This window comes from Centruroides sculpturatus, unplaced genomic scaffold (genome assembly GCF_000671375.1).
Source record: "Centruroides sculpturatus isolate CEXI.00-Female unplaced genomic scaffold, Cexi_2.0 scaffold901, whole genome shotgun sequence".
NCBI lineage: Eukaryota > Metazoa > Arthropoda > Arachnida > Scorpiones > Buthidae > Centruroides > Centruroides sculpturatus.
In genome coordinates, this window is record NW_019385090.1 from 1 (window position 1) to 17,813 (window position 17,813).

Genomic DNA, 17,813 nt, shown 5'->3' on the forward strand with positions numbered 1-17,813 from the left:
AAGTGCAGCCATCTTCTGACTTCAAAATGCTCTTGTAATAGGAGAGATGTTATTTCAAAATCCATAACACATCAGAGTAAGCAGATTAGGTAACTATAGAACTGTTTGCTGTTCAGAATAAATCCTTTAGAAAATTGTGAATGCTAAAAAAAAGTAACAAAAACTCACCTGATGTGTAAATTCATCATCTTTGTAAATAAATTTTATTTGACCAATTCTATATCACTCATCTATTTTTTTTCCATCTGAAGTGCTTTGATCCTTTTCTCTGTACATGAACATTTTTTAGTATGTCCTTCCATTTAAAACATTGAACATTCTATTTTTACTTTTATTTGATAAATTGTCCACTTTTTTATGAATAAACCAAAATTTACTTAAGATATGATTTGATATGAATAAACATTTTCAGTTTCAAATATTTGTATTCTAAATTGTAAAATTGACTAAATAAGTTATACTAATTTCAAATTTTCAATCAACCTATCTAATTTAAGATCTATAACTGTTAAAAGTTTGACATATTGTATATAAAAATATTTACAATAAACATTGCTTTAATAATGTTAAGAATTTGAAAAATTTTTAGTTTCACTTAAACAGCATTTGTAAATAGAATATGAAAACTAAAGTTAATTTTGGCTTCTAAAATCAACTTTGATTTGAAAAGTTTTGAACAGTCAGATCCCTATTTGAATGTAGTGTTAAAGTAGTACATATTTTGAAATACTAACTTTTATTTCATTGAAAAAAATGAAAATATCTTAGAAATATGCAAATAAATGTATTAAAAACAAATGTTATTCTGTAACTATTTGTCCGAGAAGATTAACTACAAATTAGTTTAATTTTAATTCATCCTCTAACAATTACATAATATGGGAAAAGCTAGACAAGTTCTAATATAATAAAAGTTTTAGAAGAAAAAAATGTTCCTTAAATTCTTTGTTTTTGTCCCAAAATGTTTTAAGTATAAAAAAAGAAATATCCAAACAAAAACTACTTTTTCATTCTTTGTCTTTATTGTGTGAAACATACATAATTCAAAATTATTTCAATGGAATAAATCTTGAAGAATGAGTGGCACCAATGCCTGGTCGACCATGCTTAACAGGTTTGTACGTAATACTAAATTCACCAAGGTAATGACCAATCATTTCAGGCTGGAAAAAGACAAATTTAAATATACGAAAATGAAAAACTCATTTTCATACAATGATTATTTACAATATTTATATGCTAAGTTATAATAATTTAACAATTGTATATACAAGATGTTCAATAAATCAGATCAGAAAGGCTATATGAAATCATCATACTATAAAATTTTCTGCTATTGTCTAAACACTTATTCCAGCATAACACCAGAATATCAAATCTAGTATAAAAACAATTAATATCAAACTTAGTGTACCTGGAGTTATTGCTTTCTACACTTGATCATTAGTCACAAAATTCTTACTAGCAAAGTGTTTTTATATGAATTCAAAAATAAAAATTAGTAGGACCATGTCAGTTATAAGATGGTCTATCACCTCCTATCTGAAATGCCTTAACCTTCTAAAAACAAATTTTAGCATGGAAAGGCAAAGAAAAGAAATTACATCATCTTAAATCCTCAAACATGTGTCCTAATTAGTGGAATAAAAGATTTATATTATCCATCATAGTCGACAATTTTAATGTTTGTGCCACCGTGTGATTGATATAATTTGTATGTGCTTGAGGAAATCTTTGTTTAAAAGTGTGCTTTATACAGTTATTTTTTGCTCACTCCATGTATATTCTCTCTTGTTTTTTTTTTATAAAATAGGAAAGAACAATTTTTTGTAATCACAACTTTTAATAAATTTTCCAGTTTACTTTCTAAATATTTTAATCTTCTCTGTAATAGATTTTTCTTTAATGAAATAACTAGGTAGATATCATAGATAAATTACAATTTTTATAATCATTGTGTTATGTTATGTTTAATATATTTTATTTAAAATGATGAAAACGTGTATTAAAATTACAAATAATTCTTTAAAAATAAACAAATTTTCAGTTTTTCCAATGCATGTACCAGTACCACAATCATAAAAAGATAACTATTAAATCATATTTTCAAAATTAAAATGCTTAAGCTAAATATGTAATTTGTTACCTTAATTTCAACTTGATTAAAAGTTTTTCCATTATAAACTCCAACAATGGATCCAACCATTTCAGGAATTATTATCATATCACGTAAATGAGTTTTGACAACTTCAGGTTTTTCTAAAGGACCTGCATTCTTTTTAGCTTTTCTTAACTTTTTAAGAAGAGCCAATGGTTTTCGCTTAAGTCCTCTTGCATAACGTCGCCTTGCTCTACAGTGTAGTAGTTCCATCAGTTGATTGCTAAAAGTTTAAAATGTTTTATAATAAAATTGATAATTACTCATTATTATTTTTATTAATCATATATTTTACAGCAATAAATTTAAATTAGTTTTATTTAAAGTATTTTTTATTAACCATATCTAGAACTATATATTTAAAATATGGCAAAATTACATATCAACAGAGCATAATATAAAAGGATTTAATTTTTTTACATTTTAAATACAGGAAATGCCATTAGTTTGAAATTCAAAAGACAAAATTGCAAGTTTCAATTATCTGAGATTTACATATTTCTGTACAATATGCCAAATGTCATATAATTGATGTAATTTAAGCAAACAGAACATAGCTATGTATACATAAAACTAATTTTGTTAATTAATAATACGAGGCATGTCTGGAAAGTAAGTACCGTTTCGTTTTACCGCCACTGCAGCAGTAGTATCGCAGTTCAGTACCTGCACACAAGTGTCTCTGGTTGATTGTCAGTCCAGTGACGCCATTAGAGCCAGATTGTGTTGTTTTTCCATGTGTTAGTGAGCGTTCAAAATGTTTAAGATGATTGCCGATCCCACCGACTGTGAAGTGCGTTCGGTAATACAGTTTTTGAATGCAAAGAATGTTAAGCCAGTTGAAGTTCATCGTCAACTTGTAGAGATTTATGGTGAAAATGTAATGAGTGATGGAATGGTGAGAAAGTGGGTTCGACAATTCAATGCTGGACACACCAATGTCCATGACGAAGCACGGAGTGGCCAGCCTTCTGTTGTCAATGATGATTTGGTTGCAAAAGTGAATGAGAAAATTCTTGAAAACAGACGCTTCACAATAAGATTGCTTTGTGATGAGTTTCCACAAATTTCAAAAACTGTTTTACATGAGATTGTCACAAATCAATGTTCAGCAGTGGCTGTCTTCACCGGCGGCATCTTTCTTTGAAGAGGGTATAGACAAGTTGGTTTTCCGATATGACAAATGTCCGAACAATGGTGGTAACTATGTAGAAAAATAGTTTCCAACATGCTCTTTCATGTAAAAATAAATTTTGTTTTGAAAAAAGATTTTTTATGCGAGTTTTCCAAAACGGTACCGGACACGCCTGGTAATATAAATAACTACAGTTAAACAGCATATGTTTCATTTTGCCAGTGTGCTGTGATTATTCATAGTACTTCATTGTAAAGTGTTAGTTTTGGTTTCTGAGCATTTTGCTTTTGAAAAATATATTTTTCTACATAGAATAGATATAAATAATATTGCATTTTTATGCATTAAAAGCAGCTAAAAAGGTAAAAAAGGTCTTGCTTATATGTATAGTTATTTATATTTCTTTATGAATTTTAATAAATCTGCATGTTTATTTAAATTTCAAATTCATGAATATGTTATTTTTATAAAAGTAATCATAACTTTTAATCTACATAGGTCAAATTGAAAGTCATGAGCAACAATTTTTTTTTATAAATTTCAATCTACTAATTATGAAAAACCAAGAACATTGTCATAATTCATAGACTATAGACAGTGCCATGAGTGAGTTGTGACATCATTACTGATACAAAATGGCTGCAACTGATGTTTCATTTTGCCAGTGTGCTGTGATTGAATTTCTCATTAAAGAGAGATCTCTGCTGCAGAAATTCACCAGAAACTTCAGCATGCATATGGAAATGTATGGGTGACAGCTGTGTTAGAAAATGCGTAAAACATTTTAAAGATGAATTCCAAAGATCAGCCTTATATTGGCCATTCGCAGAGTTTCATTTTCTTGGATGCAGATGGGGTGATTGGGGTAATTTTCTTGAACCTGGGCAAACCATTAATTCTGCTTGGTATGTAAACTCTGTTGTGCATTGCATGACAAACATCCTGGGAAGATGATCATCCTGCAGCACAATATGAGGCCACACACTGCTCTTTACACCATGGAGGAAATTCAATAAATGCAACGAGAAGTTTTCCTGCACCTGTCTACAATCCCAAATTAGCAACCTACAATTATCATCTTTTTGGTGTTGTGAAGGAAAAATATGTGAGACCCACACAATGAAATGGTGCAGGACATCAGGAAAGCATTGTGTCAGTTTTTTCATACTGCAGGAAACAGAGTTCATAAGAGAATTTTCAAACTACCACAATAGTGGAAAAAAAAAGTTTGAAAAGTATGTTATGTATTTGTTTTTCAAAAAATAGATTAATTTGATTTATAAAAAATTATTATTCACATCTTTCAGTATGACCATCATAATATATATATATTACAATTCTAAATAAATTTTGATAAAATAAAATGACAATCATAATAATGAAATTTGTGTATAATATAAAAGAAAATATTTCATATTACATAAATGTATTTTTTATGCATATTATTTAAATATTACGATTCTAGAACAAAAAATCCAAAATGAGAGTGTGCTGACTCTTAAATATTACAAAAAAAAAAAGGAAATAAATTGCAGGAAATAAAAAAAGACAACAAAACATGTAGAATAAATACCAACAATAAAAATAGAAATAAAATTTATAATATACACAAAAATGTGAAATAGGCAAATGTTTGGTAATTTCTCCATATGATTCTGTATTTTTTCCCATCATCATTTGGAATCCAGATTTAGAAACACTTTCCAAAATGCCAAAAACATGTTACAGTCTTTGCAATTACATTTATAAATCAATACCCATAAGACAATACAGTGGGTGATCGGTTAATGAACATAATCCATTCAAAGACTTTGTTTGCTATTTAAATTGTTTGTTAACCGATTATCAATTTACCATAGGTTTATATGGGAATTTGATTAATTCGTTCTGGAGACCCCCAAAAAAAATATATATACTTTCTTACTACATTTATTTATATGTAATAATAAAAATACATATATACACAGACTTGCATTTTTATTACTCATGTTTTTTTTTGTTTGTGGGGGGTTAAATAATCTGTCTAATGTCGATTGCTTTTCTCTCTTCTTCAGGATTTTCAGAATTAATAGCATTGTAATTGTAGAGATCCCCAAGCTTATTAACCTTAACCTGATTTGTATGCCATTCTAAGACAGCTGATCTGACATCCCCCACTTCTTCAAAAGATCTTTAATTAATAGCAGATATTGGCATTAATCCTCTTTTTCATAATAAAACATATCTCGCCGAGTTTCTTGGTGTTCTTCATTCAAGAGTTCTTGGCGTTCTTCTGTTGTCAGATCTGTTTCAGGTTCCATTATGAGCTCTTCAATGTTCTTTATTTCTCAGATGTGATATTTGTTACTCCTTTAGCTACTTGAGTTTTCTTAATTATACAGTATCTTTCTTACATAAGATTGAACTGTACCCTACTGTAGATTTGTTCAACCATACTGCCCACTCTACCTTTGCTATTATACTCTCACCTTTCAAAAATAAAAACCAACTCAAAACTTAACGAGTGCCCACCCGACAGTCTTGCAAATACTATAAAAGAATTGTTTGTCAGAAAAATAAAAGGCTGGAATTACAAGGGAATATTTCAAAGTTCAAGGAATACTATCTGATCAGTATATATCAGGTTAAGCGTCGATGTTGACATCTCCCACGCTCCAAAAAGTTACCCGAAGACAATGGAAAATCAACCAGTATTTGCTATTTCCGCCGCTTCTTTTTACGTTTGTTCAGTGAAGTGCTCATTGTCCAATCATAAAAATCTTTCGCGAAAATGTTCATTATCCGATTTGTTCGTTAACCGATCACCCACTGTATATTAATTACAAAGAATAGATGTTATTGGCAGCTTGGAAAGCACTTCTAGATCTGAACTCCAAACGACACTTGGGTAAAAATATGGAAACATATACAGAAATTACAAAACATTTATCTATTTTGCATTTTTGTATATATTTAAAATTTTATTTCTATTTTATCATTGTTGGTATTTATTCTAAGTTTTTTGTTATCTTTTTATTTTATTTAGACATTTTTTATGGTATTTTAATCATTGCCTATTTTTTCATTAGAATACTATTTAAAAGACCAGCATTCTTGTTTGGAATTTTTTGTTCTAGAATTGCAATATTTAAATAATATGCATCAGAAATATGTTTATGTTCTCTTCATTTTAAATGAAAATTTAAAATATTACTGCATTTTAAGGTTTCTATTGTGGTATGGTTACTGAAGTATTCTTACAGGAAAATTTATTTTCTGAAATAATAAATGTAATAATAAAACTAACAGCAATGACTACAATGATTTTTTCCTTTCATGAGTGTATATGCATTACAAATAATAATTATAACCTTTTAAATTAAAATGAATTTCAGTTCCATTCTATTTAATAACAACATACTTGGCATATTCTCATTGATTTTTAATGATATTACATATATATATTTGAACCTGTCTATCTCAAAAATTTCTCTCCCCTGCATTTTTAGCATAAATTCAATACATTTTCTATGTTTATTTCAAATAGTTTTCTCCCAAAACCTCTATATATCAAATTATGGACTGAAGTATCAATTACAAATTCAGCAACTTCATTTTGATATCAAACTGTATTTGAGAAACGTCTCTTGCAATACATTTTATAGTTGCAATTACATTGCTTTTCTCTGATTGGTTCAAGTTTGGCTTGTCTCTTATTGGTCAAAAAACTTCAGACATCAAAAACTATTGGCAACTATTTCTGTTAAGGTATGTCAAAAATATTTTATTTATACAATACCATACATCTAATCAAACTGTTTACTGTGTAGGAACCTCTAGACCTCGAAATCTGTCTATCTCAAACTTTCATTACCTTGAGATTCAAGATAGACAGGTTTAACTGTATCTAATTTATACTGAATACATAACACACAAAAATAGCAATGTTAAATAGCATCTTTTGAAACTTTTTCACATGTTAATTAAATATTAAAAAAACTGCAAAAATTATTCAACATACTTTGACATATCAAGGAGTTGATCCAAATCTACACCTCGATAGGTATATTTCCTGAAAGATCTTTTCTTTTTTTGCACTTCTTGCTGTTCTTGCTGTTAAGAAATTTTCAATACTTTTATAAAAATCAAATATACATTTTAAAGTAAGTTAAAAATAAAAAAAATGAATATTCAATATTCTGACATTTGTCTTAATTCCTCATTAGCTTAATCATAATAAATTTACAGCTTAGTTGTTGAAAAAAGTTCTTGATAAACATTAATTTTCTGCATTTAAAATTAGGAAAAAAATTTAATGTTCAAACACAACATCTTTTCTCCATTAGAAAATTAAAGTGTATAATTAAGTTAAAAATATTTATCAAGTATTCAAATTGAGACTTCTACAACTAAACTCAAGTGTCAAAACAATTAGGGGAGCAAGTGACTGCTGTGATTGAATAGCAGCAAAGAATTCCCCAACACTTCATCAATTTCATGCCAGACAGATGTACAGAGGTTTAGCCATTCATGGAAAACACAATATCCTAAAATAGCAATTTGTTGTGGTTGTGCTGATGTTTGTATTGTTAATCAACATATCGTAAAGACACAATAAATGAAAATATAACAATTTGGATAAAATGCACATTTTTCGCATATTACAATAGTTTACTTATACATTTAATCTTCCAGAATTTGTTCTATACTGGAAACTAGCATTTTTAATCCAGATTCAACTGATCAATTCAATACAGATTTGAAAACAATTTATTTTACAGGATTAACTCTGCAAAAAAACAGAACAAATAAATTATCAACCTTAAAACATTTCTAGAAAATTACTCTTTATAAAATAAACCAGCAACATTAAAAATTTTGGTGGACAAGCAACAAGGTTTAGCCACATTTAAGGAACAAGATAGAAAAAAAAAACCAACATATATATCAACAAGATAAAAATATATTAATTACCACATTCGCCAGGATGACATTAGTATTTAAATAAATCTGAAACGAGTTGCTCAACTTTCCCGGCAACATTAAAAATTTTGGTAGCGTCATCTCTCAACGTATTTTATTAATACAACTTTTTTATATTTTTAACTATTATAANCTTAATTTTGAATGTAGAGATGAATAGTATAAAAATTTGTAAATGCTAATAACAAGTCATTAAGTTAAGTAATAAAATTGTCATTAAGTCAGACACTACTGGAGAGAGACGTGACTTCCTATCCCCTTGACCTTTAACCACCAAAATTTAATAGCATCAATCCCCCTAATAAACAAACTTCAGGCAAAATTTCAGAAATTTTCAACAAAAAGCACAAAAGTTATTAAGCTTCAAACAGGAGGAACAAAATCATGCCCCCTCCCCACACTAACATCCATATATATAGAAATTACCCAAATTTTCTGCATTTCTCAACATTTCAAGGTGTCCTAAGTAAAAATGTAAAAATCTGGGAGGTAACACAGTTCGATTCAAACTATTTAAGGCCATGTTATTGGGCTGCAAATTGAAAAAAAATTGTAACTTATAAATTCCCACTGTTGTCCATCTGTCTGTCTTTCCTTAATCTTGAGAACAGTAATAGATAAATGAAATTCAAGACCAGATATGGAAAACTTAGGGGCAGGAGGCCCAATTAATTATATATAAACTAACTTCCACTGCAAACTGGAAGTCACGTTATTTTAATTCAAAATCTTTCCCCTGAAAGGAGTTAGACCAGCATGACTCCATTGCTAACAGAAAAGTATGATGTACAGGAGCAAGACACTGCAGTACTAATTTGCGGTGGAGAGCATATATTTTAAATTAAAAATTGCAGCATGCATTGTGACAATGTCACAGTAAATAATTGCTCGTTGTTATTAGAAAGTAATAAAACAGATCAGTGCTGATCTATTTTATAGTTATTTTTTATTGTTTCACAAAAGTATCAGCCTGTGAACATAAAATTTCAGAAGAGCTGCTCTAATACATGTAAAATATATATACATATATATATATTATTGTTATATAACTTTAGTTCAAGTTTTAAAATAAAATTATTAGTTATATAAAAGATATACGTGTAAATTTAGATAACAAATACCATCACAGTATTTTGATCTAGTCCAGCACCCAATTACTTATCTAGAAAAATGAACACTTTTAATTTCAAAATTAAAAGTGTTATCAAGTATTATTCAAAAATGGAACTATTACATAATGGGAAAGACCCAATGAACATCAAGAGAGTGCCTAGTATAAATATGATTCTGTTACAGGATGAAAGATTCCAGGAAAATCTAGTTTATATACGGTCTACAAAAAAGTTTTGCTGAAAAAAATGGATGCAGAACAGATATTATAACACATAAAATTTGCAATCTGTATTACTACACATGGTAATAAAAATATCGAAGTCCAAAACTGTTTTAAATGATCAACTATTGGTGCCATTACCCTATTTGATTTAATTACATCGACACACATCTGGTTGGTAGTTTTGAATCAAAGTACTGTATATCTTGTTCTTTAACTTCCATTTTCAAATAATATTTGATGATTATTTTAAAACAGGAATCACCAAACTTTTTTCACAGCAGGTTATATAAATGAGAGAATGACAAGTGTGGGCTGTATAACCATTTTGTTCAGTACAGCACACTGAATACACAATAAATAAAGACAATCAGCATATTTATTTATCAATACACAAACACAATTGCTGCAGCAAGCTCACAATCGCTTCCCTTAGAAACATCATTGCAGGTACTTACATAAAAAGCACTCTGATATTCAGTCACAAAACATAGCCAAATTTTTTATTTCACTGATTTATCTAAAAATTATATTACTGTTGGATGCAAAAATCAGATTGGATCAATTTTGGCACTTTTACTTACACTTATTTTAATTTTTTTTTACATAGTAAATTTATCTACTACCTATAATATTTTCATATAAATAATTATATTTTAGTCCGTTTGTGCAGTGTGACAACAGGACAGATGAACTGACCTCACAGGCCATAGTTTGGTAACCCGTCTTAGATCAAAAACATTAGTTTTTCTAGAAAAGTAACCTTGCACTGGACTAGATCAAGGCATTGTGGTGGTGTATTAGAATTCCTCATCCAGTTTTAACAAATCTGTTATTATTTATTTAGAATTATAAGTAGATAATCTGAATTTTAAAGTAATTTGATTATTTGTTCTTGTTTTTTTAGAGTTAATTAATCTTGAAAAATAAATCACTATCAAATCTTAAGTTGGTGGGTTTTGTTGTAAAATATTACATTACAGTATTATTGGAAATGTAACATTTATCAAACAGTCTGTTAGAAGTCCAAAAAGAGATGAATTGTGTGTTAAACAATGTGTCACTGACAGCTCTATCATGCTAAGGCTTCTTAAACCTGGGATGACTTGCATATCATTTTTAGGCCAAATCAGTGCCTTACAGTCTATTGCCACATGTTTGCTGTAATTTTAGTGTTGGATTTTAAGGTGAAATGAGTGGTTGTTCTGCAGTCACTTGCATAATAAACCATTCAAAATAGTTATTTGATTTATTATATTAATGTGCATGTGTATATATTGAGTTTACTTTTTAAATATATTATAGACATGTATCTTTTTAATATTAAATTTAAGGACTATCATAAAATATAAGTCCCTACACGTATTTATTTAACTCTTAAGTAATTATTATTATTATTATTAGCATTAACAACAACACATCATCACATTAATGTGATAAATATAAATTAATACACAACCAACCATTAACTAATAATCAGGCAGATTACAAGCAACAAACATTAATGTGGGGATTCGATAGTAACGAAGTCAGGCATAGAAGTTCCATCTTGCTACCATCCAGCCCTCCTGTCTCCATGTATAGAGGTCATTGATCAGAGATGTTGTCACGTAAAACTATGTAAACACTCTCTCACTCAGCATTTAGAGTTAAGTTGAGGTGAATCCCATTTTTTTCAGGGATAACTTATTTCGTTTCGTCATTTGTAAACTTTATACTGTTTATGTATTAAATGTTTTGTTTGTAAATGACTCATTCAATTTATACAGATCCTGATTGAACTTACCCATGACTTTCCTCCTCACTCACACTTTTAGTCTCTCCTATATAGCCATCCACTGACAGAGTGAGCGGATACCACCAATCCAATGATTAGAAGGCAATTCGCACATCGTATTCTCACATTAAATTTGGAAATTATATGATAAGGTGTTAGACGCCATCTATTGACGAAAGTAGTAACTATGATTTTAGATTTGGAATTTAGTGTAGTCTGGAAGAAAAGAATCGGCCCACAGCAGGAGTCGAGCCCTCAACCTCCACTTACCATGCGGTGCACTGACCAGTTACGCCACCCAGACCTCCAAGCAATTCCTCTCCTCCAGACACTTTTAAACTTTTAGATATAACCATCCAACGGTTATATTTAAAAGTTATTTACCATCCAAGACACCGCCTGCGGACATATTCAACACCCACGGCCTACTCAACACGATGCTAAGATGGCTGACATATATATACCATACCGGGTATTGTGTCAGCCATCTTAGCATCATGTTAAGTAGGCTGTGAGCATTGAATATGTTCCCAGGCAGTATCTTGGATAACCATTGGATGGTTATATCAAGGTTTAAAAGTGTCTGAAGGAGAGGAATTGCTTGGAGGTCTAGGTGGCATAACTGGTCAGCACACCGCATGGTAAGTGGAGGTTGAGGGCTTGACTCCTGCTGTGGGCCGATTCTTTTCTTCCAGACTACACTAAATTCCAAATCTAAAATCATAGTTACTACTTTCGTCAATAGATGGCACCTAATGCTTTATCATATACAGTAGAGCGTCGTTTATCCAAATCAATTGGGGACTGGAGTTGTTCAACTCCAGTCCCCAATCGATTTGGACGATAACTTATTTTTCGAATAACCGATTATGTATGAAAAAATATATTAATTAACCTAGCCCAGGGGTGGCCAACAGTCTTTGCCCACGGCCAAACCAGAGGCTGCCCTAGGAAGATTTTGAGGCGGTGTGAGATCTCATTATGGTGTCACCCCGCAGAGACTAAATTGTACATAGAGTTTACAGATACATCTTTCACATTATCAACATTCTATGCTGTGCTGAAGACATTTGTAATGGAGTATTAACTCTGGGCGCACAGTTAGTTGTTGACCTTTTTTTTTAGTCATCAGAAGTTTTTGTCAAGATATTCGGACTTAAGTAGCTAATATTGAAAGATTAATCGCGGGCCACATAAATTCATTAGACGGGCTGGATCCTGGCCATGCCTGACCTAGCCCATGTTTAAATATTTCTCCGTTGCATGATGCTTCACGTTAAATTTTCATCTATGTTATGCCAAACAAAAATTTTCATAATAATAATCATGGCTATTTGTATTGTTAAAAATTATTTATTATTAAAAAATATAAAAACAAAAAAAGTATACTTTAGAAGTTAATCTAGTATCAAAAATGTTCGATTCAGCACCACACAAATGTGCCAGTGCTGCCAGCTAAAACACACACACCAACCAAAAAAAATATTGGAGTAGCCCAAGACAGCCAAAGGTTGCAGCACCACAGCAATAGCGAAAATTCAAATTTGCTGACTGGAACACTTTTGGTTAACTGACGTTTCAGTTGACTGGTTTTTGGATAAACAATGCTCTACGGCAGGGGTGGCCAACCTTTTGCATACCATGCGCCAATTTTTTGACAGACGAGTTCAGATGCGCAGTGGCGTACCGTGAGTGTTAGCAGCCCGGGGCGGAGAAAAATTTCAGCCACCCGTTAATTAGGTATTTCAATTTATAAGAAGAAACTATTTATAATCTACAATTTATAAGAGAACTATCTTACACGGGTAGCTACACTACCCGTACAAAGTAGTTCTATATGACATCAGTGGTGTACATGGTCACGAATGCATCGTGTAACGTACAGGAAAAAAAAAAAAAAAAAAAACACCGAATCGTGTATGGAATGAAACCGAACCTGGCAACGTTGCTCGGAAACGACTGAAGCGCCACTTGTAATCGTCCAATGCGCCAAGTTTGGCGCATGCGCCACGTGTTGGCCACCCCTGCTCTACGGTAATTCCAAATTTAATGTTTGTTGCTTGTAATCTGCCTGATTATTACGGTTGATGGTTGGGTAGGGTGTGTATTAAATTATTAGCATTTTTTAATGAAGTAATAAAATTTAATGAAATAATTTTTAATGTAATCATCTCAACATATCCTTGTTTAAACAATCACGAACTATCAATACTTATGTTGACATTTATAACATAATGACTTCATAAAACTTGTACTTGGCAAAAATGTGAAAATATCCTTTTATCCATCAAATATAAAAAAACTGTACTGTTTTCAGGTTGATTATTCTAATAAAAATCGATATCTTTGGAAAACAACTTTGATACCACCATGAAAATCATAACTTTGTGTGTTTTAACAAATGTTCATTACACTTTCAATACGCCATATGCCAAGCATTGGCTTAAAAATACAGTAGTACGTTAAGCCAGCCTGGATTCTAGGAGCCCTATATCATGTGAGACATCAAAGTTCAGCCTAAAAAAACAAAAGTGAGAAGAAAGTTCTCAGAAAATACATAAGAGATGTCATACAACATTTCATACACATCCACCATCCAATGTGATACCCCACAGCTTTAAAGCAATGGCAACCCAAACAGGGCAGTAAGTAGTCCTATGATTTCTTTTTTATAGTATTTTTTTTAATATGGATCCGTGACGAAAATTCTGTGTTTTGAAAATGTCTATCAAATCTCTCTCTCTTTAAAACAGTTGAGAAAGTGCTACTGTATTGTCCTTATGTTTCTATATTCAACGGTTGACTAAACAGTGAATTTTCCATTGAGTCCCTTCACTGAATGATCTGACATCAGGTTTTGTAGAAAAAAACATTTCCGTTGAAAGGGCACTTTTCATGATGGCCGACTTAATTAAGGAGAAGGCAATGATTGTGACTGTTTTGCTAAATAATTAAAGTAACTCGCATAACCATTATTCAAATAAATCCTTTTATTCAAATGAACCCTTCTCTGTATCATTTTCTTCTATACTAGATCTTTCTTTAATAATTTGAATTTCTTGAATATTTATATCATTAGGAAAACTTAGAAAGCCAAATATCGGTTGTAATCAAATTCATGGAGGTAGTTTGTTTCTGAAAAAAAGCTTAATAGTGTAGGGCCATTAAGCTGCGGTAATTGGGGTCCAAACTGCTTAACTGCAGCTTAAATATTTTTTGATTAATGGTCTTGAAATTAATAATAAATTATTATTTAAGAATAACAAAACATATCAACACCTGTCTTGAGTGTTTGAGATGCCATGTCCAGGTCTGTATGATCCAGTGTCAAAAAATTGGAATTCAAGCTCTTTGTGCAGCTTAAGTGAATTCGCAGATTACTGGTCTGTGGCTTAATGGCCCTACACTGTATTGAAATAGAGTAGAGTAGAGCATCGATTATCCGACCCCAATCAACAGTCACATTGGTTAACCCAGTGTTTCTCAACAGAGGCGATATCGCCCCCATGTGGGCATTTTTCCATGTTGAGGGGGCAATTAGTAACAATTTATATTTTGGGGGCAAAAAACAATTTTCTGGGCAATATAGTAAAACATTATATTAAGAATAATTAGATATTTTATTCGTTATATCGTACAATAATTAAACAAATAACATTATACTAGTCACTAGTCTATTCAATGCAGTACGAATTTAGTGTTAGCCTTGTCCCTCAGCATCAAAATTTTGTAGTGAAGGAGGCAATACTATGTAACGGTTTTATTGAAGGGGGCGATACTACGTTGAAGGGGCAACGATTCGTTAGAGGTTGAGAAACACTGGGTTAACCGACCGCATTCTAGTAGACAAATTCAAATGTCCCCTAGTGATGTGGCGCTACAATATTTGGCTATGTCTTGGCTACTTTAATATTATTTTTGTTAAATTTTTGCATGTTTTAGCTGGCAACACTGGCTCAACCATGAAAGGGAGGCCAGTATTTAAATGAGGCTTAATTTTCTAATTATGAGTGGTTGTTTGTTTTGAGAGCAATAAAATAATTTAAAATAATTTTTAACAATACAATAGCAATGATTATTATTTTTAAAAAATTTTGTTAGGCTTAACATTGATGAAAATTCAATGCGAAGTATGTTAATAGCGATATACTAATTATATGGGTATACAGTGGTACCTCGGTATACGTCTGCTTTAGAACACGTCCAATTCAGAATACGTCCTGTTTGGACGAAACAAATTTTGCTCGGTATACGACTTTTTTCAATTATACGCGCCATCTATGAACAAGTAGCACTATCGGTGTATTAGACCAGGCTAGACATTCGCAGTGCCACAGTTTATAACTTTGTTAAACTTCTTTTTATTTTAGTTTGTAAGTAAAATGTTATTATTTTTATTAATCATGAATTGCAAAAAGGCAACAGAAAAATAAAAAAATGACTAAAATCACAATGGAACTGCAAAAAGAGATTGTTGAGAAATATGAAGGTGGCATGCGGCATGCGTGTTCGAAATTTAACTGTTGCATACCGTATTCCGAGAACGACGATATCAACACCCGTGAAAAATTAAGACATTATTAAATTTGCTAATGTTGCGAAAGAGGTTAAATCAATTTCTAAACATAGATCGAAGACATTAGATTATGTTGAGAAATTGCTTTTGCTTTGGATAACTGAAAAACAGTGTGCTGGCGAGTGTATCAGAAGCAATTATTTGCAAGAAAGCTAAAAAGATACATGCTGATCTCATGAAAAATCAAGCACGAACTAGCCAGAAAAGTGAGGTGTTTAAAGCCAGCCATTTTTTTTCATGAGAACGGATTGATCATTTTTACATTACTTCTTATGGGAAAGGTTGGTTTGGTATACGTCCAAACACCAGGAACGGATTAAGGTCGTATACCGAGGTTCCACTGTACTAATTTACTATACTAATAATGTATTTTTTCATACTTTTCGGTTATCAGACCAACCCCAGTCCCCAATTGAATTGGATAATCGATGTTCTACTATATTGACCAAATTATCTAACATAATCGTGCAATCACATTTTATCATATATAGATCATTCATTAATCTGTCTGCTATTACAGCATCCACAAGAGCAAATGGATACTTTCTATAAGCGAAATTTATTTTTTCATGGAAGCTAGCCATGTTAGTTTTTGAATACTCAAGTCTTTCAGGTCATTGAGCTCAACAGTGAAACATCGCTGATGTCAGTCTCAACAGTCCATTTAGAAACGTTTTCTGACTGTTGAGCCAACCATTGAATATAGAAACATATATTATATTACTTACTACCTTGGTACCCAATATACAGGGGGTGCAAAAGTAGGTATACAGTTGAGAATCTGAGAAATACAAATCTCTGGTGTTCATTATTATTAGTTCGTATTCCTTATTTGTGATTTAATTTGTACATAAAATAAATGTTTTTCTTTGTTTTTTTCCATAACAACTGTGTACCTACTTTTGCACCCCCCCTGTATATTTTATTTTAGTAATATACCACCAGTTGTAACACCTAAAATAAGTTATAATAAATTCAGTATGCTAGTATAATTCAATAGTAACTTTTAAAACTATTCATTAATTAATTAACAATAATTTCTCTTTATAATATGAAGTCATTGTTCACTGTTTATAAACGTGCAAAATAATAAATCAGCTCCATTTTCTTTTTAAAATCTTTTGTTAAGAAAAAAAGATATGTCTAAAGATTTATTTTCATATTGTGTACAGAACAATTATTATTCATTTTTCACATTTCCTTAGTTAAATATTATCCATATTTCTGTTTAACGAGAAAACTGCGATTTCTGGTCACTAAACACTACAATCCAGAGAAAATTATTATTAATAATATAAAATTCTGTAAAAACCATTATATATAATTACTTCCCATAATTATTCAGTCTTTATTCTCGGATCTTACTTTTATAATATTGTATAAAAATCTTAAAACGAATTTCGATAGGCCTAAAACCACACCATCGAAATAACACGATGTGAATTCATTACAGTTATATGTAGGAATATTTATAACGAAAACTAATTTTCGACTACATTTTTATATACAGTGAATGTAATTTTGTATTAACAAAGCGTTTAATCAAAGATTAATATGGATTAAAATTACAATCTTACCTCGTCCATGGCTAACGTGTAAAAGACAATATCCCAAAGTTCCACGCGCACGGTCACGTTACAAGTCGCAAATGATTTTCGTTGCCACCGCCAGATGGCAGAAGCGTAAGAAAACTATTANTTTTTTTTTTTTTTAACTATTGTAAAAATAATAGGCCATAAAATAGCTGTAAAAGTAATTTTAATTAGAAATAGAATGTAAACTTTTTTATTGATAACATTTAATTATTTCTTGGTTAAAGTAAATATGATCAATTTATAGAACTTTTTTCCTCTGTATTTTTAAAATACTATA

The 17,813-nt window shown here is 30.8% G+C and overlaps 1 protein-coding gene across 1 annotated transcript; it reads right to left on the reverse strand.

Moving 5' to 3' along the window:
• Positions 1-1,000: 1,000 nt before the first annotated feature.
• LOC111634528 (40S ribosomal protein S15-like) lies at positions 1,001-17,647 on the reverse strand. Its single transcript, XM_023379325.1, has 4 exons — positions 17,519-17,647; positions 7,294-7,385; positions 2,147-2,381; positions 1,001-1,163 (listed from the first exon to the last, which is right to left on the reverse strand). The coding sequence occupies exons 1-4, from the start codon at positions 17,525-17,527 to the stop codon at positions 1,050-1,052; spliced, it is 450 nt and encodes a 149-aa protein (XP_023235093.1). The 5' UTR covers positions 17,528-17,647; the 3' UTR covers positions 1,001-1,049.
• Between the last annotated feature and the right edge of the window lie 166 nt (positions 17,648-17,813).

Coding starts and splice junctions, on each gene's coding strand:
- LOC111634528 (XM_023379325.1), bottom strand. Junction 2,382..7,293: donor CAACTCCTTGATATGTCAAA/GTATGTTGAATA, acceptor TTAAACTTTTAG/CAATCAACTGATGGAACTAC. Junction 1,164..2,146: donor TTAATCAAGTTGAAATTAAG/GTAACAAATTAC, acceptor GTCTTTTTCCAG/CCTGAAATGATTGGTCATTA.